At 37.6% G+C, this 24,728-nt stretch overlaps 1 protein-coding gene across 2 annotated transcripts in view; it reads right to left on the bottom strand.

Moving 5' to 3' along the window:
- mcc.S (mutated in colorectal cancers S homeolog) overlaps positions 1 to 24,728 on the bottom strand; it is a 173,690-nt gene that overhangs the window by 137,053 nt on the left and 11,909 nt on the right. Inside the window, exons 2-3 of one of the 2 annotated variants that reach the window (XM_018244312.2) lie at positions 16,603 to 16,841; positions 13,596 to 13,804 (exon numbers count right to left, since the gene is read on the bottom strand). In XM_018244312.2, coding sequence (XP_018099801.1) covers positions 13,596 to 13,804; positions 16,603 to 16,841 — 448 coding nt within the window. The remainder of the gene's footprint in view (positions 1 to 13,595; positions 13,805 to 16,602; positions 16,842 to 24,728) is intronic. The other variant, XM_018244313.2, reaches the window with a different exon arrangement.

The following is a 24,728-nucleotide window of genomic DNA, read 5'->3' as shown; positions in this document are numbered from 1 at the left end:
GCATCTGCAAGTAGAGTAAAAGTTTGTATTTTATAAGAGTTTCCTCTGATAAGAGAAGATGGCAGTGGACAGCTCAATAGACTATCACTTTGAGAACAGAAGTTATAATCAGCCACGGGTACCAAAAAATTGACACACCCAGTGATTAACCTTTTTCTTGTCCTAATGATAATTGAGTGGATCCTCAGGCAGTAATTGCTTGAAAATATGGCATTGAAAGCAAAAAAATATCATTAAAGCAAATAGAGGGGCCATACATCACAGTCACAAACACAACACCTCTTTGTGTTGCAGACGTGTTCGAACTGTTCTTTTGTTTATTTTACACAATTTACATGCTGGTAAGTCACACTGTGCATTAGAGCTATTGCAGTGTCTAGCAACTGAATGAGTGGGTTTAAAATAGGCCACAGTGTTTTGTACAGGAGATACCGTGCTAAATGCAGTCCAAGAATGGGCTTCAGGTGCTTCAGCTACAAGTGACTTAGGTAGCCTAGCTCAAGGGTTGGGAAATTTAATAGGGATCCACCATTTCTTGCCTGCAAATCAATATTACTTGTACACAGAGTGACCTATGTTAATGACAGACTTCAGACAGAGAGATATATGTGCGGGCATGTATTTCCCATACACACACAGGTCCTGAACAGATATTTCTTATAGCACATCATCTCTCATTTACTTGTGCTACCCATAATATTAGTATACAGCGTGACAGGCTTAAATAAACCAAAAAATAAAGTAAAATTATCCTTCTGTCTATAAAATCCAAGTTCTGATAACAATGCATTGCTGGGTACAATAAATGCACAATGGAATAGGGCACCGCACAGGACAAGTACAGCCATGAATAAGTCCTACTATAGAGTATCTCTTCATTGTCAGGACCCTGAAATCTACATTCTAGTCATAGCAAGTCTGGGTGCAATCAGCTGTAATCCAACATATGAGTGCATTGATTTGCACCCTCAGTCCAGTGTAATGGAGGGTCTTGAAATCCCAACAACTAAGCAGTAAGGTTGGCAAAGCCACAGGAAGATGCTGCTGAGTCTGGGTGGTAGCAGAAGGTTTTAGGAATACCATTGCTGGGGGTTGGATTTTAGACATACTAACACTTAGAATTGTAAGGAGCATGTCCATACCACCTTACATTTTAGCTAAGTGATAAAGTATACAAGAAGTAGTAAAGAAATTACAGGACCTTCTTCCATGTCCTAACATGGACTGGTATTATTAGAAAATGTCTATGTAACATAGGAATATACGGTAAGCAATCTTTGTACTGAAATGAAAGCACTGAACAAGCAAAGAGAAAAGAAAATCAGACTTTACTAAACAATGGTTTTTCTTACAAGCCACACTGCAAACAAATACCAACCTTGTGGTAAATGTGTAACCTTGTTGTTGTTCACCTTTGGTTTCAAAAGGGCCAAATTACTGCAGAGAAAACCTGCATCAATCTGCAAAAGTGACCAGTTCTTACAATCAATAGAACACTTAATAAAGCTATGACTCTGCAGTTCCATATAGCCACACAATGTTACGCATGCATTAAAAACATTGCTTATATGAGACAGTAACCTTACAAGCAATTACGAAAAGCATTGGAGCACTGGAGCCCACTATAATGTACTTTTGTGTGGAATTAGGATTTCTTTTGACCCTTCGATAATGATATTGCAAAATGTACGCAAAAAGGTATGCTACAGGCCATTCTTATTCATCTTTTACATATGTTCAGCTGGCTGTACACAATCCAGTACTGGCTGCCAAGCAGATCTAGACATTTATTCATCATACAAGGCTGAAAGGCCTTGAATAGCAGATTAATAGTATAGTCGTTTTGCCTTAAGGTGGCCATGCATGGGTCAATAAATGCAGCTGACTTGGTAGGCAGTTTATTGGCCCATGTATGGGGCCTTCCGACGTATTGCCTCAATTTCCCCAGTTTTAAAAATCCCATTCATTTCATGTGGTCCTCGCTCTGAACGCCTGCATTCTCAGTGTTGTGAATCAACCGTTGGATGACCTCGCTAAACGAGTGGATTTTTGTGTATTTGGCAACCTTTACTACATTTGTACATTATTTATTGCTTATTATAATTATTAGCAGTATTATTATTAACATGTATTCTCTAACATACTCTGCAGCAATGTAGAATAGATGGGTGTATACACAGAACATACAGATTTCATACAAAATACTACTGATACAAGAGACAAAGAGGAGTGCCCTGCTTAATAGAGCTTATATACAATTTAAGCAATGCTTAATTCTGCAAAAATCTTTCTCATTTTTATGCACACTTGTAAAAGGGTAAATGTTGCCTATATATAAAAAAGGGCTATAACTACTGTAATTATTTTTTCTATTAATGTTCACTGGAACATTTTCATATCGGTCCAGCCCACAATGTCTTGGTTATATGAACAGAATGTTCTAAAAGTGAAACCTGCAGTTCAGCATATACACAGTGCTGCAATAGGGTCATCCAAACTGAGCAACTGACCACACACAATGTATAATCTGTAAGTCCAGTTCTGTAGTGTACCCAATTGCTCTTACAACGCAGCCCAATTCTTTAACACAAGTCAGCACAAAATGAGAAATTATTTAAGAGTGCTTGCTAACACACCAATATTCCCTTTTTAAGGGGTTATTCCCCTTCAAACACTTTTTTCAGTTCAGTTGGTTTCAGATAGTTCACCAGATATAAAGACCTTTTCCAGATACTGTCATGGTCGGCACCCTAAATCCAGAACCAATGCTAAGCACCCTGTTCACTGCTCTAGCTTCTGCCTTTATCAGCCACCTTTCACCTCGGGAGGAGCCCTCGGCTAATCGGATGCCGCCAGGTCTTAATAAGAGAGGTGCCAAGCTAAGGGTTTTGGACAAGCAACGGGGCACGAACGTAAAGCAAAGTCTTTTGGGCAGAAAGTCACAGTACGAGGCGTAGATACAGCAAAGTCGGTTACCAGGCAGGGTCAGGATTTCAGAAGTCAGGATCGTCACAAACAGGCAGGGGTCACAAAAGGTAGTCAGATATCAGAAAACTGAAGCTTAAACAGCACAAAGGCACCAGGGACTCACTAGGAAAAAAAACCTATAACAGGGAATGAAAAAGATCCCAAGTCCCCTTTAAATTGTTTGAATTTGGCGCCATTGCACGCTGACGTCATTACGCCAGCACCAATGCGCCTATATCTATAGCAGAGGAGCGCCGCACACGCACTAAGAAACCAGCGCATCAGAGGAAGAAGACCGGAGTGGCGGGCGTCCCTGCCCACTAGGCCACCAGGGTGAGTAACCCTCACAGTTACATTCTATTTTCTATGTGACCGTTTTTCTAATATTTAAGTTTAAAGTTGAATTTTTCAACTTCTATAGCAGCTCTGGGGGAATGGGGGCGTTGACTCTTTAACTGTTCTGAATTGATATATTTAGTTGATACATTTGTTATCCCTGAGTTTCATTAAAGGCAGCTGTTAGAATTGATACAATAGTTGATAATATTCCATGGATACTGCTGAGAAATGTATCTAAACTAATTGCATTAAGTAAATGTAGCAAAGTGTAACAGTTCAGATGCTCCTGGATCACTGAGCTGCCAGACTGAAACACGAGACATAGGAACACTAAACTTTAAACTTAAATTTTGGGAAACCGGTAAAAAATAAAAGATCGAAAACAATTGAAAAAAGTCTTTGCTTATGGTGAACAATCTGAAAACAACAGAACTGTGTTTGAAAAAGTGTTTGAAAGGTGAACAACCCCTTTAACTAATCCCTGCAAGCAAACTATTTGCAGCCTGTCTTATCATTACCCTTGCCCAGCAATTAGGGTTTAAAGGGATACTGTCATGGGAAAAAAATTCTTTATTATATTCAATTTTGAAATCTGACATGGGGCTAGACATATTGTCAATTTCCCAGCTGCACCCACAAGTGCAAAAAGACTTTCCTTCTCCTTTAAGGACACATAGGGGGTTATTTACTAAACCACGAATGTAAAAATCACGAAAAATTCATGACTTTTTTTCATAAAATTGGACTGAAATCACAAATTTTTCAGAATTTATTAAACCCAGAGGATGGAAAAGTCTGAATCAGAAAATCTGGTATCTTAGACCTGTCGAGGTTGCATATAAGTCAGTGGGAGAAGTCCCAATGATTCTGTGCTGGGTTTCGTGCAATACCCCAAAGTCTTCAGAGTTTTTGGGCAAAAAACATAAGAAATCAGAGTTTTCGCGTGAAAAATCCGAAAAAATCATGAAAATCTGATTTTTTTCCCGGGAAAATGTAATAATAAATAAGTGTAAAAAACCCGAGCGGATTTGATCGAGTTTGCAGCAGAAAATGTTGAGATAAAATCGGACTTTGATAAATAACCCCCATAATGTGCAGGAATTACTTTAATAAGTTATTTTACATTCTTCAGCAGGAAAGTGTAGACACACCACAGTTTTGAGCATTTTCCCCACTTTCTCCAACACGACTGTTGCTTCCCTTTGCTGCTTGCAGTTCTGTGCCCTGGTCCCCTACTCCTTCTTCAGCAATGTTTGCCTTCTGGACTGCTTTCACCCCATCCTACACAGCTCCTGCTTTCCTTTGCTACTAGAGTCATGTCCCCTTTCTCCTCCAGCAAAGATTACCTCTCCAGACTCTTGTATCCTGCCTGCCCCTACCTTCTTCTCAAGCACAGCTGCTGCTTCCCTTTAATGCTCATAGTCTTTTGCCCTGGTCCCTTACTTCCCCTTCAGCACTGCCTGCCTTCTCTTGTGACCCAGTCCCTTAGTGCTTTTTGCAGTGTGCAGCTAGTCAGAAGTTTCAAAAGTCTAAAATCTAAAAGTAAAAGGGGTTTTGCTTAAAAAAATAAAGCAATTAGCAAGGGATAAGGGTGATAAAGTGACGTAAAATCCAGGAAAACAAAACTTAAAACCCGGCAAATAATCCTATTGAAATGCATCAGAACATGAATAGACCATGGAAAAACAACATAAAACTCGGGAAACCGTAAAATAAGGTAATGTAAAACCGGGTTTCTACTGTAAACAATTCCAATAATATGGAGTGCATTAGCAAAACTATATATACTGTATGTATATATTTATATGTAGGTATATATTTATATATATATATTTTTTTAGCTGACGTTGCACAAAGCTGCTGTATAAATTCACAGCTGCTTGAAATTCAACCTATAATACTATAACAATATCAGAGATTGTCCCACAGCTATTCTTTTTTGCAGCAGATCATAGGATTGTCAGCCGGTATGTGAACCGGAAAAGACAAACAAGCAAACTGTACCATGAGGAATCATTGAAAAGAACAAACAAGGAAAGTACAGCAACAGAAAGCAGGTTGACCGTTTTCCACAAAAATACAGAAGGTCTGAGGGATAATCCTACACATCAATCTCTATTAAATGCTATTTATTTATTATCATGCACATATACATTGGGGCCCTTCAGACCAATTCAGCAGAATTGCCTGAGTAAGGGGCCCTCTGTGAGGCTCACACAACCCCTATCTAGCTGAAAATCAGCAGGATGTCATTTTTGACGGATACAGGTTTGTTTTTTTTGCGTTGATGTGGTCCTCGATCTGATCTCCAGCACAGCAGCAACTCTGATCCAAAAGTTGGATCAAATAGAGTCAAATAACCAGGTGAGCCCAAAATTTCCCACCTCAATGTGGGCATAGCATTCCAAAAAAAAACCATTAACAGGTGAAAGTTGCATTTGTATTATTATTATAAGGCTGCAAAGCAATCCCATGAATCAATTATGGAAAATCAGTACAAGCTCTGGCAAACCATTCTCACAACACAGAACTTCATTATGGGAAAGCTTTGCCCTGGCAAGTAAGGGCAAAGCAAGTCAGAAATTGTTCACCTGGCCCCAAGCAGGCAGCCAAAACTGTAAGGATGGTCAGAGGAGAATGTTAGGTGGTTTTGTCACTGCCTCAAATTACATTTCAGTTCTTGTACGAAATCCATCTGTGCTCCGAACCCTGCTAGCTTTGTAGAAAAAGAGTTAAGTATGTGGACACACCTCATCAAACATACAAATTACATACAGACACTGATCAATATAGTTTATAAGTGAGGGCTTTCACTCATTAGCACTTACTTCTGTTTGCTATAAAATACATAGCTAATCCCTGCCAATAATCTAGTCAGTTACTGAATATAAATAAAGCACAGCTTTGTTTTTTTAAGGTATTCAATCCATGGCATGTCCCCTGCATTAAAAGCACTGTCAAGGTAATTGGAGTTACGGTATGCTTTGACCTTTAAATCATTATGTAAGTAAAGACACCACGAATAAAAAGCATGCTGCGGAATTTCCAGACTCTGTGCTACATTCAGATAGATGCCCAGTCACAAACCGTTACCAATAACATGATATCTCTAAAACACTTCTCTCACCAGTGTGAAGCTCCCCAAATGGCTCCCGACCATCATGTGTCCAAAATCCAGCTCCCTGGCAACAGAGCGTCCTCACAACTTTCAAAAATGGATTTCCATGGCTAGTTTTTCGTGATATAATAAAAGCTTCTTTATTTAATGTTATATTATTTGCATGCCTGAGGAAGTACCGTGAGCTACGAAACCGGTCAGTAGTAACGATAATGTGCACTGTGTCAAGGCTGACATGCAAATAATATAACATTAAATAAAGAAGCTTTTATTATATCACGAAAAACGAGCCATGGAAATCCATTTTTGAAAACATGATATCTCTGCCTATGAATCCCACTGGATTTTGATGGCCCTTCTACATTTCTTCCTACGGCAACACCAAAAAAAAAAAATTTGTAGCACGGATCACAGTTTATATGCTTTAAAATAAAAATATACAAAAGAAGTTGTCCAGTCATGATGATCATTATGCATTATTTTTTAAAACTGCTAAAAGAGAAGTACAACAGTAAATATACAATCCTGCTATTTACAGCTAAATCTGTTTTCACTTTGAGTTTCATGGAGAATTACTCTATAGGCATCTTACTCAGTAAATATTTAAAGTCCACCATCAAAGTGAAAGATTACTGCTATGCTGGAAATTATCTGTTTAAGTTGAACCATGGACTTGATGAAGCAGTAAAAGTAGGGATGCACCAAAGCATTTTTTTAAATTGTATGAATATTGAATTATCCACAAAGAATATGAACGGAATCTGACTTTGTATATGAAAATTAGCAAACCTATCAATTTATAGGTTCAGATTCAGTTTGTCTAGGCACTCATATTTGGTTTAAAAAGGTGCATCCCCACAATAAAGACTGTTTATTGGAATACCACTGCTCCCCCCCAAACAGTGACTTGCTTAGAAACTGCTACTAGCAATTATCAAATTGTAATTCACCATAGGGGGCATTTGAGGTAATGCCCATTTTGATATCCAGTATGGGTATGAGCACAGTTGTGCTCGCAGCTACTCACAATGGAAAGTGATTTGTACAAATTAGCAAATTGCCGCCCTGCTGCAAGGTTTTGCATCCAGCATATGTGAATTCCAAACCATAGAATCAAGGAACATATTCCCATTGTGGCTGGGATAAGCTACAGTACATTTCACTCCAGTATTTCAGGGGGGAAAATAACATTATTGTAACCGCTGTAATGTTTGAAATTTAACACTCTTTTAACAGCCATGGAAACTGACGAAGACCTTTTTGTTCTGCACAAACAGTTCCTGACACACATTTAGACAGCAGACATCTGTATCATGGTTTGCTGTGTCTTCGGAGACCTTGTCTGGCACCATGTTCTCAGACTCCTCGGGGAACGCAAACACTAACGAGGTCTGTGTGGTACTGGAGAAACAGTTGGTTCATTAATCAGTCTGAGAACTCCCCCTTATGACCATTCACGGAAACACAAAGAGTATATCTCTAGTCAGGACCAAATTATAGACAATATATTTCCAAAACAAATGTGTGGCACAGAGGCAGCATGCTGATCTGGCCGTCTGCCCACCTGCCACCCAAGATAAATGGATCCCAAGTTTTGCTGTGCTCAGCACTTACATTAACTACATGTCTTGTATCATGGAAGGCTTGTCTAACAACAGTAATCTGAAGGGACTGGTGGTATAAACTGTAGGTGTGCCAGCCTCCCTTTCTCATTGTTCTCTAATGCTACTGTCTTTCTAGTCTGTCATGCATTTATACAGACACATTTCACGAAATACTGTTTATCTTTACACAAAGGTCATGTAATATGTAATCATCCTTCAATCAGCATCATCATTTTCAATAATTACATGATTGTCACAGATCACAGATGATTGTGATGTACCAGATACTGAGCCGAATTCCTAAAATTATATAACTAAAGAACCAGTTTTAAACTGCAACTAAAACTGGCCTCAGAGTAGAATAGGAACACCCTGTGTTCCCAGGTTTCTTGGCTGACCCATGTGTGGTGACATTACTGAGCACCCGCCTAGTGGTACCTTTGAATGTGGTTGTAAACTATTGTGGAACAAATGTATGCAGAATACACAGCACCACAGGCATAAGAGCTAAAGGGGGAAAAGCAATAACAGAACAACAAGGGGCATTTTTGAAGAAGGGCTACTGTATATCTGTGCACATAAATCAGAAAAAAATTTTTTTTAGAGCTTTCAAGGAATCAGATGTTTTTCAAGAATCTATACAGAAGCAGAAATAGATTTTTTAAGTTGGTTAACGCTGCATGCCTGGCTATTTGAATATGAAAATTGGTATAGCAGCATGTGCCAGAAATTCCAAAATATGTGCTCCAGCCATACAGTAAACCACTCTTAAATTGTCTTCAAGAAAAATAAAGGATCAATAATGTTTAAAAAACAATTCTAAACTCTAGTCGCCCCTAAATTATGAGATCCAAATTTTTTATGAATATATTTGTCAGATCTCCGTGCCAGTGCATCCATCCCAATAGATTAATTAAAAGTACAAAGGTCTGGACATCACAAAATTATATTTTCTCATTATGCTGCGTCTGGGCCTTTCCTGGGCCTTTCAGAGCTCAATGTGATTGGAAATTGGATACAGGATAATAATACAAATGTCTTATTAATATTGGTACTAGGCAGGCTTCCAAAACCAGCTGCATTGCAGCAGAATATAAATCTAAACCTCAACGGCAATGCCAAAATTGGGTCTGCACACAAGGTGCCACACAATGTAATATTCATTAGTCTGGTAATTAAAAGAAAGATTAGTATGATTTACACATCCATAGTGGGTTTTACTAACCATAAAATGTAAAGCTCCTTGGGTTATTTTCACACTAACAGAAGGGCAGAAGAAATCATTAAGCTAATTAAAACTGTATTTTTTAAACTTGTAATATAACTTTGGTAAAAAACAATAAAGAGTCAGTAAGACCAGGATCTATATGCCATGAGTAACAGAAATGGGATATGCAAGGTAAAATGAGCAATGAATATGTTTATATGTCATTGAGTTTTAAATGGATAATATGGCTAATCTACATACAACAAAAGGCTGGCCAAATGGACCCCATACAAAGCCTGGCATGGCTTTAGTGAAATGAGTGGGCATGTCACTCATCAAATGGTATGCTTTGTGTGGAAGTGTTAGTTTGCATTTATTGGGGAAGACAAAAAACTCTATATACAATTTAGAAATGCAAGAAGAGGTCCTGTTGCAATTTAGAAAATGCAAGAAGAGGTCCTGGCATTGGTGCATTGTGCCATTTCTAGGACCCAATGCTTTGTTTTTAATTTGGCATATTATGGGAGCTACGGTAACTTGAAATTAATGCCCGATGAGCTTTAGAAAGCTGGGCTCCTGTGTGTTGTATAAAATAATAGGAATAGAAACAACTTCTGTCTTTTAGGACACAGTCAAATGCTCCTGAAATCTGGCCATGAGCCTGCTACAGGATATTGTATCAACAGGACAGCAACATTTCAACTTTCTAACTACTATTTTATTTAAAGAGAACAAAATAATCCCATTAAATTCCATACGTACTAAGTGCAGAATTGCCATATCCCCATAGCTTTTCAAGTCTCACAGATATTAAGGGGCAGATTTTACTTAGGTCTCCATGTCCTAATAAATTTTTCTACTTTTTATATTTGCCTCTTTATTTTTGGAGACCCTCACACCCTTTGGATACAGTGTTTTTGCAGATTTACTTATGGTCAAATATCGAGGGTTAATTAACCCTCGATATACGACTGCCGAATGTAAATCCTTCGACTTCAATATTTACCGCAAATAGTTCGATCCTTTGTTCGAGGATTTTAATCCATCGATCAAATGATTTTTCTTTGACCAAAAAAGATTGCAAAGCCTATGGGGACCTTCCCCATAGGCTAACATTGACTTCGGTAGGTTTTAGGTGGCGAACTAGGGGGTCGAAGTTTTTTTTTAAAGAGACAGTACTTCGACTATCAAATGGTCGAATAGTCGAATGATTTTTGGTTTGAATCGTTCGATTCGAAGTCGTAGTCGAAGGTCTAAGTAGCCCATTCGATGGTCGAAGTAGCCAAAAAAACATTCGAAATTCGAACTTTTTTTTTATTCTATTCCTTCACTCGAGCTAAGTAAATGGGCCCCAAATGTCCCTCAGATCAGTGAATTCCTATGTCAGAATATATATTGTCAAACACTAATCTGCAGAACCTGTCTAATCCTGCCTGCTCTTGACCAATCAAAGTCACATTCACCAGCACAGCCCACATTATAACAGATACACTAGCCCTAACTTTATCGCTACAACTGTGAGATTGGATGGAGATGAGTAGAGCTGAGCACAGGGACAGAAGAGTCGGGTGCTGAGAACATATAAAGAAATGGAGAAGGGGAAAGAACAGATGAATTATAATGAGGGTACATGGAATACTTATGTATGCGTGAGCACCGGATGACTGGTACGAGCATTCACCTGGAAAATGTGCTAAAATGTTTACCATACTGTATATATTAAATATGGTTCATAAATAAAGTGTTGCCATTAACTTCTCATGCACTGCAAACTAGAATAAAGAACCTTTAGATGGAAATATCCTCCAACGAGCATCAGAGAGATATAAACCGAATTTAAATTAAGTAGTACAACTTAAAGGAACTATAAATACATGTCAGCTGGTTTGATAAGGAAGATAAAAAGAAGGTGAGACATCCCACTAAGGTACAGTTAGAGGACACTACCACAACAACGACCAAGGCTAAAAAAGCAGAACACGTTGGTCATTTATTATGAAGGTTTGAAGGATTTCCAGAAGGAACAATGGCCTCTGGGAATAGTGAACTTCCTGAATACCACTACAATTCCAGCACTCCTTGTAACAACGGCATCAGAACTCGACCATAATATAACATTGGATGAAGTTAAAGAGGCAATAAGTAGTTCACCCACTGTAAAATCCCCTGGTCCTGATGGAATTCCATTCCTCTTCTAAGCTATGCACGCTGAATAATAAAGTGACGATAGACTGCTCCTATGTTGCACAACTTACATTTATTCCAAAAGTTGGTAGTTCAAACCAAAGGTGTGAATTTTATAGTCCATATCAATGCTTAACTATGATGTCAAGATCCAGTATTTGTCAAAATATTCACTCTGTTCAGAAAACCTCTGTTCAGCACAATAACTCAGGCAAAAGGACAGTGCAAGCTCTTGACACGGAAAAAGCATTTTTGTAGAGGGTTTGCTTTCCTCATATATTTAAGACAAGGTAACAGACAGTGTTGCCTTAGCAACCCAAAAAATGGATGTCTATAGTTATATAGATATAGTTAAACCATTATATACTGATGATAGTTGGCAGATCCAGAGGCTTTCTTAAAGGAGACATTTTGTGTAAAAAATAAGAATGTACTCACTTAGATATACAATATAATGTGCTTTATAAAGTAGTGTTTCAGGCTGATTTATTGAATATTTCTGCAAGAACCCTAATAATTCCTCCCTCCCTTCCCACTCCCTGAATTCCCAGGCTGTGCAGGGGAGCCGGCGGCTCTCAGCTCACTGCACTGTAGGATCAATCAATCAGTAGTTAGCAGGACCTGATAGGAAACTGAAGCCTGTCTATGCTTGTGTGACTGCAAGGCTGTGATTGGCTGTCCCCCTCCTATTGTGCTTCCGGCAGGGACCCTTAGAACACGTCCCCCCTCATTTGAAACACAGACAGGGACCAGAGAACATCTATAGGGAGCTCCAATAAAGGGGCTATCTTTAAAGATAATATCAATATTTAGTACCATATAAAAGCAACACCATACAGTATATTACTCATAATATATAATAATAGGGTTATTTTTTTATTTATCCTATATGTCTCTGTCTTTAAGAATTTTTCATGATTTATTAAAGGGCACGGAAAGTCTAAAATAGAATAAGGCTAGAAATGCTGTATTTTGTATACTAAATATAAACATGAACCTACTGCACCACAAGCCTAATCAAACAAATAATTGATGCTTTCAAAGTTGGCTACAGGGGGTCACCATCTTATAACTTTGTTAAACATCTTTGCAAGACTAAGACTAAGTGCACATGCTCAGTGTGGTCTGGGCTGCTTAGGGATCGTCATAAACAAAGCTGCTTGAGTTCTGCATGGCTGGTAAGTAAGGCGGGGGCTCCCCCTGCTGTTCATAAGTATGATTGTTTCCCTGCTCAGCACTTAGGGACCGTCTGACAATTTCTATCCACAGCAGTAAATGAATGGAGAATTTCACTGCATACAGTCAGGTTTCTTATAAAAACGGTATACATTTTTTCATTAAAGAAAGTAAAAATGGGATTTTATTTTTTGGCTTTACATGCCCTTTAAACTCCAATGGTGTTAAAAGTCCAAATAAAAAAGTTCTCCCACTCAGACCTGACGAGTTCATGTAGTCAATGGCAGATGTCCCTAAGATATCGTGATTTGCGCTGGGTTTCCAAAAAAGATGCAGTATTCGGGCCCCAAATCTGAAAAAGTCATGGTATTCGGTAGTCAAATTCAAAAAAGTTGCTGTTTTTTTTTTTTTTACGATCTTAGAGACTTTTCTCGCACAAGAATTTTTTGGTAAAATTTAATGATAAATGAGGGGGGGGGGGAATTGTCAGTGCTGATTTGGTCTGAGTGGCTTTCCAAAAATAGTGAGATATATTTGCAGTTTTGATAAATAACCCCCCAAGAGTCAATTACAGCAAAACAATAATTTTTTTTCTGTTTACGCCCTTTTACAAAAAGAGCCTGTTTATGACTGAACATTGAATGTGGTGGCTGTATTTAAATATTATCCTTATTCAATATTAACAGGTACAACTTTGAAGTCAGATGTGAAGGTTTCTAAACTAAAACTTCAAGGTGGGCTGAAGTCACTAAGGGCAATGATGATACATGAGTTAATCAGCCTGAGATTAATCTCCTCTGACGTGGGTGAATTATCTCCTCCAAATAGTTTCCTAGAGGCTAACATGCAAATCACCGTTGGGGAAAACAACAGCAACACTGTTGAGCCACGATAAATTGGAATATAATGAAACCCTGATATATTACCTGTGAGACAGCTCAAACTCCTAGATACAAGTCATTATAAATCGGATACTGCAGCATAAACTAGCAAAACTTACTGTGTTGGCAAGTTCTAGATAGCTCCCCCCCATGTTATTGCTGGAACTGGAGGTCTGAGAAAGAAGTCTTTGCAGTGCTTCTTGAGTTGTAGCTTTGCTCCCAAAATCCAAAAATTTCTGCATGATTGAATGGTTCTGTGGATCAGGACTCTGAAGATCCCGTGCTCCAGAGTCATATTCCCAGCTCTCCCTTGCTCCAGATAAGGCCCCTGCATAGCAGAATATAAAAGTGATTCAGATTAGACAGCATTAACAAACACATAAATCCTTTGTCTGAGGCTATGGCACAGTTATGAGCAACACGCAACCTTTTAGGCTCAAAATTTTACAAGCTCTACTTCACCCTAGCAACCAGGATGTTGTGTGAATAAGAGTCTGGGAGAAGGATAGTGAAGGGCCTAAATGGAAAGAAAAGTAAGAAAAAAATCACAATACAATTATAGCTTCGCAGAGCAATCGTTTTTTGGCCTCCATGGTTACCAACCCCCATTTGAAATCTGGATAGTGGCAGAAGAGGAAGACATAGGATTCAAAAATTATACAGGTCTAATTGAACAGCTGCTTAGAATAAGCCATTTTAAAACATACTAACTTCCACTTTAAGAAAGTCAGTGGCCTTGTGTGGCACAGATACATTTGTCACAATACAAATCTGACAACATTTGGAAATTTCTATTTTCTTCAATTCTCATCCAGCCAGACAAAAGGGTTGAGCGGATAAATGGGTAAAACAGATGCCAGCATGCACTTATAGTAGAGACATGCCCTGAATGCATTCCAGTATAAAATGTAACCAGATGTTCTGAATTTCTGGCATTATTTCTATCTTTTGTGCTTTAATTTCCAATTTCTAAAACGGGCAAGTGATGTATTACAGTAGCTGGGAAAACAAAGAGTGCCTTTTTTTACCGACAAATCTCCTCTTCTTCAGGGCGACTAATCTCCCCGAACTGCCTCCCTTGCCGGTTAAAATGTAAATCGCCGGTGGGATGGCACTCGGAGTGATTAGTTTTTTGAAGTTGTCTGAAGTTTCCTTGTGAATCTCCCCAAATCTGCCTGTGTGCAGGTTTGTGCAGCACTTCCGGAATGTTTTTTCTTTTACCTGTTTACTCCTAGTTGTCATTACCTCCTCACTAAAAGGGCTACTCACATGTCTTTTTTTTTGGTAATGGGTAATTTAAAAGGAGAGGTATTGAAAAAAATAATATTATAAGCTTCATCGTATGGCAATAAGAGACTTTATAAAGTTAATCATTTTATAATTTCTGTTTCTGAAATAAAGTAATTTTCACTATCCACCCTCTCAGCAATCTCTTTTCATGCAGGAGTCCGATTTTGATTGACAGTTATGTCAGTGGGGGCTCTCTTGTCTAGATTATGTATTAGAGCTACTCAAAATAACCAACTGACAAATCCTGTCTCTCTTTATGAAGGATTTGTGCCATAGTCTGTTATTTTGAAAGAGCTCAAATACTTATTCTAAGCAGAGGAAGTACTCCACAAAAACTGTTTTATTCTGCCAAGCAAAATCTGATTATGACTCCAGCATGAACGGAGTCAGATTGCTGAGAAGGGGTTACTGATAAGTAACTTGATTACTTAAAAAAAAAGTACACATTTTTTAGTCGATTGCATACAGAAAATGTCTTATTTCCATGAGATAAGGCTTTTAGTAAATATTAATTTGAGAACTACTCCTATCCTAACTGCTGTGCATTGGTCAATGCATGTTCCCTGGGCCTATGTTATATTAGTAATTTATGCTGTGCAATGCATACAAATTAAAAATTGTCATCCTTCTTACACGGTATACATCAGAAACAAAATATACTTAGATTATAAACTCTATAGGGCAGGGACCGCCTTCCTCCTGTATCTTTAATACTTAGCTCTTAATCTTTAATGCAACTATACTTTGTATTTACAGGTGTAGGATCTGTTATCTGGAAATCCGTTATTCATAAAACTACAAATTACTAGAAGGACATCTCCCATAGACTTCATTTTAAGCAAATAATTCACATTTTTATTTTAAATCTCTTTTTATTAAAAGTCGTAGGTAATAAAATACAAAAAAAAAAGTAGAGAATAATTCACATTTTTAAAAAGGATTTTCTTTTTCTCTGTAATAATAAAACAGTACCTTGTATATGATTCAAACTAAGCTATAACTAAAGCTTATTGGAGGCATAGGGATTATTTAAAGGGATACTGTCATGGCAAAAAACATTTTTTTCAAAATGAATCAGTTAATAGTGCTGCTCCAGCAGAATTCTGCACTGAAGTCCATTTTTCAAAAGAGCAAATAGATTTTTTTATATTCAATTTTGAAATCTGACATGGGACTAGACATATTGTCAATTTCCCAGCTGCCCCAAGTCATGTGACTTGTGCTCTGATAAACTTCAATCACTCTTTACTGCTGTACTGCAAGCTGGAGTGATATCACCCCCCTTCCTTCCCCCCCCCCAGCAGCCGAACAAAAGAACAATGGGAAGGTAACCAGATAACAGGTTCCTAACACAAGAAAACAGCTGCCTGGTAGATCTAAGAACAACACTCAATAGTAAAAACCCATGTCCCACTGAGACACATTCAGTTACATTGAGAAGGAAAAACAGCAGCCTGCCAGAAAGCATTTCTCTCCTAAAGTGCAGGCACAAGTCACATGACCAGGGGCAGCTGGGAAATTGACAAAATGTCTAGCCCCATGTCAGATTCAAAATTGAATATAAAAAAATCTGTTTGCTCTTTTGAGAAATGGATTTCAGTGCAGAATTCTGCTGGAGCAGCACTATTCACTGAATAAACAATCCCATAGCTGTATTTGTATTTATTACTGTAATGACCCATATTTGTTCTATTAATTAATAATTCTACTGTACAGTGATGCATATATAAGTTGCGCTTGTATAAAAACACTTTACATACATGCATATAGGTTACTAATAACAACACATAACTAATGACTAAGCAAACTAGGCATGGATACAATGGAAGCACCAACCTATGCTGTTTTCGCTTCCAGTTGGCCATGAGGTGATTCTGCCCCTGAGTTTTTTATTTTTGCATAAATCATCGGATAAATCCACTTCCTCCTTCTGTATTTCCCGCACAAGCTGCATGCGGCAGTGAGTAAAGTCTTGGAAAGAGATCTTCCCACTTTCATCTGCCCCAAGCTGGTGCATGATCTCCACAACAGATTCTTCCATGTTAAGCTGGCGGCACACCATCATTAAATCGTTTCTAGAAAATAGTTTACATATCGCAGTGTTAGTGTTTTGCATCTATTATTTTTGACATAAGTAGATCTTGGCCTGAAAATAAGCACTTGAGCATTTTCAGGTCAAGAACTACCCAAAATCAAATCTTGTTTTAAATAAAATAGAGATTTTTTTAAAAAAATAGGGACTGTTGACCTGCACTTGTAAATCTGATGTGTTTGCTGATCCCATGGCTAAACAGCAGCTTGTTTATATAAACTTTAGTAGTGTTTCTGAAGCATATAGGGAAGAATCATGGCAATATGTTCTGCTTGAGACTTTTTTTTAAACAGTAAGTACTTTGCATGTCTTTATATTTCATCATCATCATTTATTTATATAGCGCTGTCAAGATACGCAGTGCTTATATTTCCAAAAACTTCATAAGCTTTTACCTGTGAGATTGAGATTAATAGTGTATTTTGCATTATTTCTTATGCCTGCCCCATTGCTCATCAAGACAAATTCTGTTTCTAGGTGATTTTACCTTCACGGCTAATCTAATGTGCATTGCCAGTTATGGATTTATAAGGACTAAGCAAAAGGGTCACTAGCTTGGTGAGAATTACTTACACAATAATGCAGGGTTGAGATTCAATACGATACATCTTTCATTATGAAGTTTCCAATAATCTCCTCTGGCCTTCTTACTTAATTTGCTCTGCTAAATGCAGACTAACTGCACTGTAATAAGGGTTGGGATGTGGTGGCAAAAGTCAATCAGGTTGCATTACCCAGCGTGTAAACCTGCTCAAAGTGTGAGGCATCTACAGGTTACCCAATAAACGGTAAACTGATTAAAAAGGGATTTTAAAAAAGATGTTACAGGGAACAGCAGCTAACATAAAAAAACAGAACAAAAACATATACAAGGATCACAGAGCCATAGCAAAACAAGATTACTGAAAATAAAAAAAGGTTTCCCTTGACACTGCTACCACATGTACTCAGAATCCTAAATACCAACACAGGCACAAAGGCTATCACATACACAACTCCCTGGCCTCTACTTTTGACATTAGGTCGCAAACACACAGCAAATAAATTAGCATGTACTATGCGAATAGAAGAGTATATAGTTGATTTACTCTACCATAAGAACATTATCTCAGAAACCTATTAAATAAAAATCTCTGTAAGGAGCGCTGAGGAATTATTTTAACAAGTGTACGAGGACAACAAACACACCTTTTATCTTTGCTGCCGGAACACTTGTACATCTGGCAGAATCAGCCCTGGGAGCATTAAACGTCACTACTGAACTGTGAGGCCGCAATAACACTTTAGTGATGATTAGTGCAGAAAGACTTAATGAATACGTTCAGCATGGCTTCCCTGCTGGGAATCTCACTAGGCTGCTAAATCCTCAGGATTTAAGAGATGTAATGATGCAAACATTTACACATTCCACTATGAAACCCTAGCCGCTTAGTTATTTAAATCTGCTTAAAGTTATTGTTGTTTTATAATGGTTTCAGTACAGACATGGGTGCCTTGTAAGATGGCACAACAATTCAACAGTATGTGGTCTCCTATACAAAAACTCAATATCCAGAAACCTCCCATTTTGTGCAAATAATTCCAATTTTTTTTAATGATTTCCTTTTTATCTGTAATAATAGCACAAAACCTTGCCCTTGTAGTAAGCTGGATGGAATTATATGGGCGGGGAAACTATCCTCTTTGGCTTATTTGAAAGGTATGTCAAACTAAAAAAATGTTTTGCCTAATAAAAGAGAAAATCGTTCAAAGCAACTTTGCAATATACATTCTTTATACTTTTTCTATGGCTTTTACATTATGGGGCAGATTCATTAAGGTCAAATTGAAAATTTGAATTTTTTTTTATGCCCAAAACTGTCAAATTAGACTGGAGAGTTATCCAAACCCGATTCGGGTTTTTTCAAAAAAATTCAAATTAGATTTTTGAGATTTATCATAGTCTGGCCCTTTAAGAATTGGAATTTGACTATTTGCCACCTAAAATCTGCCAAATTGCTGTTTAAGTCAATAGGAGAGGTCCAGGGGTCAATTTGGAGATGTTTGCAAACATTCAAGTTTTTTGCTGAGGAAAAAAAAAATCGAATCGAGTTTAATCAAGTTTTCTGGTACTTTAAATTCATCCAGGTTAAAAAAATTCGATTTTATTAATAAATTTCAATTAGTCTAATTTCAAATGTATGGGAGTTAATGGAAGTTTTAAAAAAAATCACATGAATTCGAATTCGACCCTTGATAAATGTGCCTCTGTATGTATATGTACTGCTATTGAAAGCAAGGTTTGTCTGCCCCTTTCTATTCTCTGGCCTGTTGGCTCAGACTGTTGATACAATGCAAGACAATGCAGCTGGTTAACAGATCTGTCTTTGCTGGGGAACCAAGACTTTTGCAACATTGTTTAAAAGAAAAGGAGTTTATTGCCAATAGATTAGCCACAATAGGGCAAGCTATAAGACTATATTTATTCTGCACTGTACCTGAGTAAGCAGCTCTAGAAGCTCTCTCTGTTTGTTTAGGATAGCAGCTGCCATATTAGCTTGGTGTGACATCACTTCCTAACTGAGTCTCTCCCTGCTCACTCATAGCTCTGGACTTAGATTACAGCAGGGAGGGAAGGAGGGGGGAAGGGAGGGGGAGAAAGAGAGTGGAGCAAACTGAGCATGCTCAAGCCCCTGCCCTGGAGGTTTAAGCTGAAAACAGGAAGTTTGATACAGAAGCTCATGTGTACACACCAGAAGGAAAGAAATGTTGTGTTTCCATTGTCAGAGGACAATTACTTTGAGGGTTTACTGGTGTACTTGTATAGACCTTTCTGATAAAGCTTACTTTGTTTTAGCCTTTCCTTCTCCTTTAAAAAGTAACAAACAGGAGGTAAGCAAATGCTGCTTTCAAAAATAATAGTTTTTACAAATAACTTTGAAAGCACTGTGAATGTATATTGGAAAAAGTATCTTAGAATGGTGTGCAAATTTGTATTCTGGGGTGACTTGGTCTTTAATGTTTACATGTTTTTAGTAAAATTATCATATTATTATCCAAACTGAAAAAATCCATTATCCAAAAAAATCCAAGTCACAAGCATTCCAAATAAACATTTCTGCTTCTGTATCTAACCCCTTTAAGTCAATATCCTTGGAGCAACATCCAATAGCCATAGGACAGATAGTCCAAACAGAATATAAGGAGCCTATCTTCACTGATTATTCTTTAATGGGGAACTAGGGGAACTAGCCCCATATGGGTTTTAAATAATAGCATCCCTGCATACCCGCGAAATACATCAGAGTAGAGCAAGGGTGCCCACATGCCTGCTGGCTAAATGCAAGGCTGCACAGCATGGATACATGGTTACAAATTTACAGAATGGATTAGGAAATACCAGCCAAACATACTAGGAAATACTAGCCAAACATTAAGCAATAAAAAAATATAGACAGACAGACAGACAGACAGACAGACAGATAGATTTATGGACACATCACTCATAGAAACATTTATACATGTACATATTAAATAGCAATTGTAGGTATGTACTGTATTATAAAAGCCAGAGATTTCAGCTATACTATTAACAGAATTGCTGGTTCATCTTACTCCACCCACATTTAGCATTTCTGTAAAGAAGTAACACTTATCTGGTATACCCCATGTTTGCCGGCTGAATTCTATTAAAATCATGATGTCATACAAATAAAATGTATAGTTCTGTGGTGAAAACCAGAGTTGTAAAAAGCTCTGGAGGACCTCCAATTAGAAATCCCTGCTCTTAAGAACAAAAGACTCAATTACACTTTGAATCGAAGTAGAACATATCTTTATATTGGAATATGCAACCATTTGTGCTCCAGCTGCTGTTACTACTCCATGCATAACTGCATCAGACTGTAGTGCTAGAGCCAAAAAAAAACACTTTTGTGCAAACATTGCTTCTCCAAGTCTAACAACGAAACTGCTGAAGAGGAAAAGGGAAACTATAGCAAAACTACTGTACTGTTTCTGAAATAATGGTTGATAATTCTGCTAGTATCTCCCCATTCTTCTCCACCTTTTTTTTCTTTCTTCCTTTCTTTTGAGCTAGCCATAGACGCAAATAAATATTTGTACAAAATTTCGTTTTGTACAAATCTGTGGGCTCAAAATAATCGTCCCGATATTTTTCATTCCATGGTATTCCATGTTTAGTTGATCGATCAGGTCAAAAAATTGGCTTCCACTTCACAAACTTCATTAAATACAGTTATACTAATCCAAACAACACCCTATCCATTAATTGAATGGACCAACCCCCATTCTTCCTACAAAGGGGGGCCCGTCAGGGCTGCCCACTCTCCCCACTCTTATTCAATTTAGCATCAGATCCCCTGCTAGGAATCCTTGACTCCTTCACACACTTTAAGGGAATTACAGTGGGGAAAATAGAAACCAAATTGACAGCCTTTGCCAATGACCTCTTACTCTTCGTAGACAATGCACAGACTACACTCCCCCTATTCTTAAAACTCTTCTCAACCTTCGGACATGCATCAGGCTATTCTATTCATTGGGTCAAATCCGTAGCCATGACCCTAACTCTTGAACATACCCCAAAATGGAGTAAAGGCTTTCAATTCCAATGGGCTAAACACTCAATCCCCTACCTAGGAATCCTTTTACCAAAACCCCCACAAATTATATCATCTCAACATATATCCCATTCTTTCAAAAATACACACAGAACTGGAAACAGCTCAAACTACCTAGGCAGGGCCGAACTAATTAAAATGACATTATTCCCCAAAGTATTATAACTTCTCCAAGCTCTGCAACTACTCTTGAGATGATAAATAGCTCAGAGCACAATTTAATGCCTACATCTGGAATGGCAAAGATCAGCTATAGGCCTACAGAAATTAAGCCAACCAAAGAAAAATGGAGGCATTAACTTCCCCTATGTCAAGCTGTATAACTTGACAGCACAATTTAGGAATATCAAAGACTGGTTTCACAATAGCAAAACTTTCACTAACACAGCTTTAGACCAACAACTCATACCACACATCAATTTCACTGCATTACTACACACACCATAATTACTACACTCACCATAATTTATAAGACGAAACACAACATAATCCCCTCCTCTACACAGCTTGGAAGACTTGGAGGCAATTCTGAGCCACAATGGACCTTCAAGCAACCTATTCACTATGGCTTCGCTTTGTTAGTAACCCAGACTACCAAAATGGCACAGTTAGCCCAATTTTACAACTCTGGGGCCAACAGTTAACAGGTCCCATACCTGTATAATCGAGGCATTCACTCTATTCCCAATGATAAACAGACATATTTTCTCCTATTACCAATCTAAAATATACATCTCCAAAGTGTGGCAAGCCCTGCAGGACAAAGACTGGGGCAATGATCTTTTCTGATTTTCTATCAGACAGAAATACTTCTAGAGCTATTACTAGAGCATACTTGTCAATATTAGAAATTAATATTTATTGTGGTTCCTTAAAACTATGAGTGGCTGCACCAACAAAATTAAAAGCTCACAATCAAATTAATTCGCATTGGAAATCCATGTTTTATTATATAAATTCAAAACTTTTTCTTGATGCTGAGATTAACCATTACATATTCAATTGTCACATTATTAATTATTTTACTTCTCCTGTATGTAATTCCTGAATATTTGTAAGTTAGCTGATATATTTATCACTATAAAAAATATCCAGTATTGTTTAACAATGAACATCAGAATTTTGTGACTCAGCTTAGTTTCTTCTTGTACAGTAGTGGTATAACAACTCACACATTTAGATAAGTCCCATGTAAAGGTCCACTTATACGCAAAGATTTTTCTTTGGTGAACGACCGATTTTACTGCATCGTCAAATTATCGTGAATTTAGTGGGAATCAAACGATTGTGCATCTTACGATTTTTCTTCCATCTGTCAGAAAATTGATCAGCCAGGTTAAAAAATTTTCTTCGGTCACAGTGTAATCTATCCATTGTCCAATTGTTTGCAGGGCCAAGCAGGCAGTTACGCTCAGTTTTCCTGGCTTCAACTAGACAATATCGCTTGAAATGTTCTTTTTAGTTGATGGACAAATCATACATTTAAACGATCGTTTCAAGATAATCTTGGTCTCACAATAACGAAAAGATCTTTACATTTATGGCCATCTTAAAACTGCTTTTGTAACCTTATGCTGTACATTACGCCAAGATTTTATATTAGACACCTTTAGGAAAACTCTCTATAAACTGATGTGGATGGGATGTTTCAGCTTTTTATACACAATGCTTGCTGTAGGTTCACTATGTTACTAGTAAAATCCTGAGCCAATTTTTGAAAAATTTTCTTTTACAATTTCGAAATCCAGACCAGATCTGGACCCGCTTAGACTCACTCACTACACACATCGACCAGCAGCTGCCTTATCCACAACCCGATCCACAAATTAGGGATGTATTTTGGGTTGAATTCCATTATATAGAAAGATTTTGTATGTTAGCAAAGCAAATCTAAATAAACTGATTGCACATAGGTTTCAAGGGTGATATATTTTTCATCTCTACACATACTGTAAGTTCTTATTTAAGGCATCTGCATTGCTCACCAAGAAAAATTGTTGGTATTTTGTAATATGCATCCACTACCTCTGTGTGGTGTCCATAACGTACAATTCTAAAATGACAACATATGGTTCTAGAACAAATAAAGGAAACTGTGGGTGGTTGCCTTTATAAGTCTGACATTCCTATTCCAAACCAGTTAAACATATTTATTTCATTTAACACAAGCTGGAAATTGGCTTAACAGCCAATTTAGCAGTGCTGAGAAAAATGGATATGTTCCAAATGTATTTCATGAAGCTTATGCAGTTACTCCAAAAATAACACAATTTCAGCACTAAATTAAAACTAAAAAGCTTCTACAAATGTATATAAACTTGGTTCACTATTAAAGTAGAATCTGTAGTATTTCAAGGCACATTTGTTATGAGTTTTAAGCAACTCTTTACAGAAGCACCTAGAAATTCACCTTTGATTCCCCTTTAAGCAACTCTTCAACTGGCCTAATATTTTAAGGTTTTGATGTTTTTTTATTTATTACCCTGACTTGTCTGCTTATTTCCAGCCTGAAAATGTTATGTGATTGTCAGGGACACTGACCCTAGTACCAAAAAATGAGAATGTCTACATGGTTTCAGATTTTATTGTTTTTCTTTTGTTGCTTGTATTTCTCTTTAGGCTCTCCACCTTCCAGTCTAGCTAGTAGTCTAAAAGATCTGCCATTTAGAAATCCTGGGCATTGCGATGTCCAATAACAATAGTTCAGAATCACAAGACAATTGCAGTGTGGAGAGGCTTTGAACATTTTGCCACCTACCCACAGAGCTATTACTTGCCCTGCAACATACAAGCTTGCAAAACAAATAACTGCTTTCAATTCCAAGTACATATACACATAACCACTGCAAATTTGTAATACTTTTATATTGTAAAATTTCTTAGAATTTCTTTATGAAAGATTTTAATATAAGGTTGATGGTTCCTCTCCATTTGCAATTAAAGCAGAGTCAGCGATCACACAAACTCTAGCATGACTTGATTCTATTTGGGTACAGGAGTGTGCCTCCGGTAAGGAAATTCTTACAAGAACAAACTGCATGTAAATGAAGGGTGAAAATTGCTGCTTTTGATGTTGGGCACAGTGTAATTTCAATATCATCAGAAATATTCAGGGGAAATGTGGAAAGACAGGAAAGAATATCCTTGGGCAGAATATCTGCTATTTTTTGCTAAATAGCAGATTAGGTTCCCATAGATGAAAAGCTAATTCTCTATTAAGCTTGGCCCGCTTAAGTCCTATAAGAGTA

The sequence above is a fragment of the Xenopus laevis genome, chromosome 1S (genome assembly GCF_017654675.1).
Source record: "Xenopus laevis strain J_2021 chromosome 1S, Xenopus_laevis_v10.1, whole genome shotgun sequence".
NCBI lineage: Eukaryota > Metazoa > Chordata > Amphibia > Anura > Pipidae > Xenopus > Xenopus laevis.
Note: the sequence above shows the minus strand (reverse complement) of the source record. Positions and strands in the feature narration are given on the sequence as shown.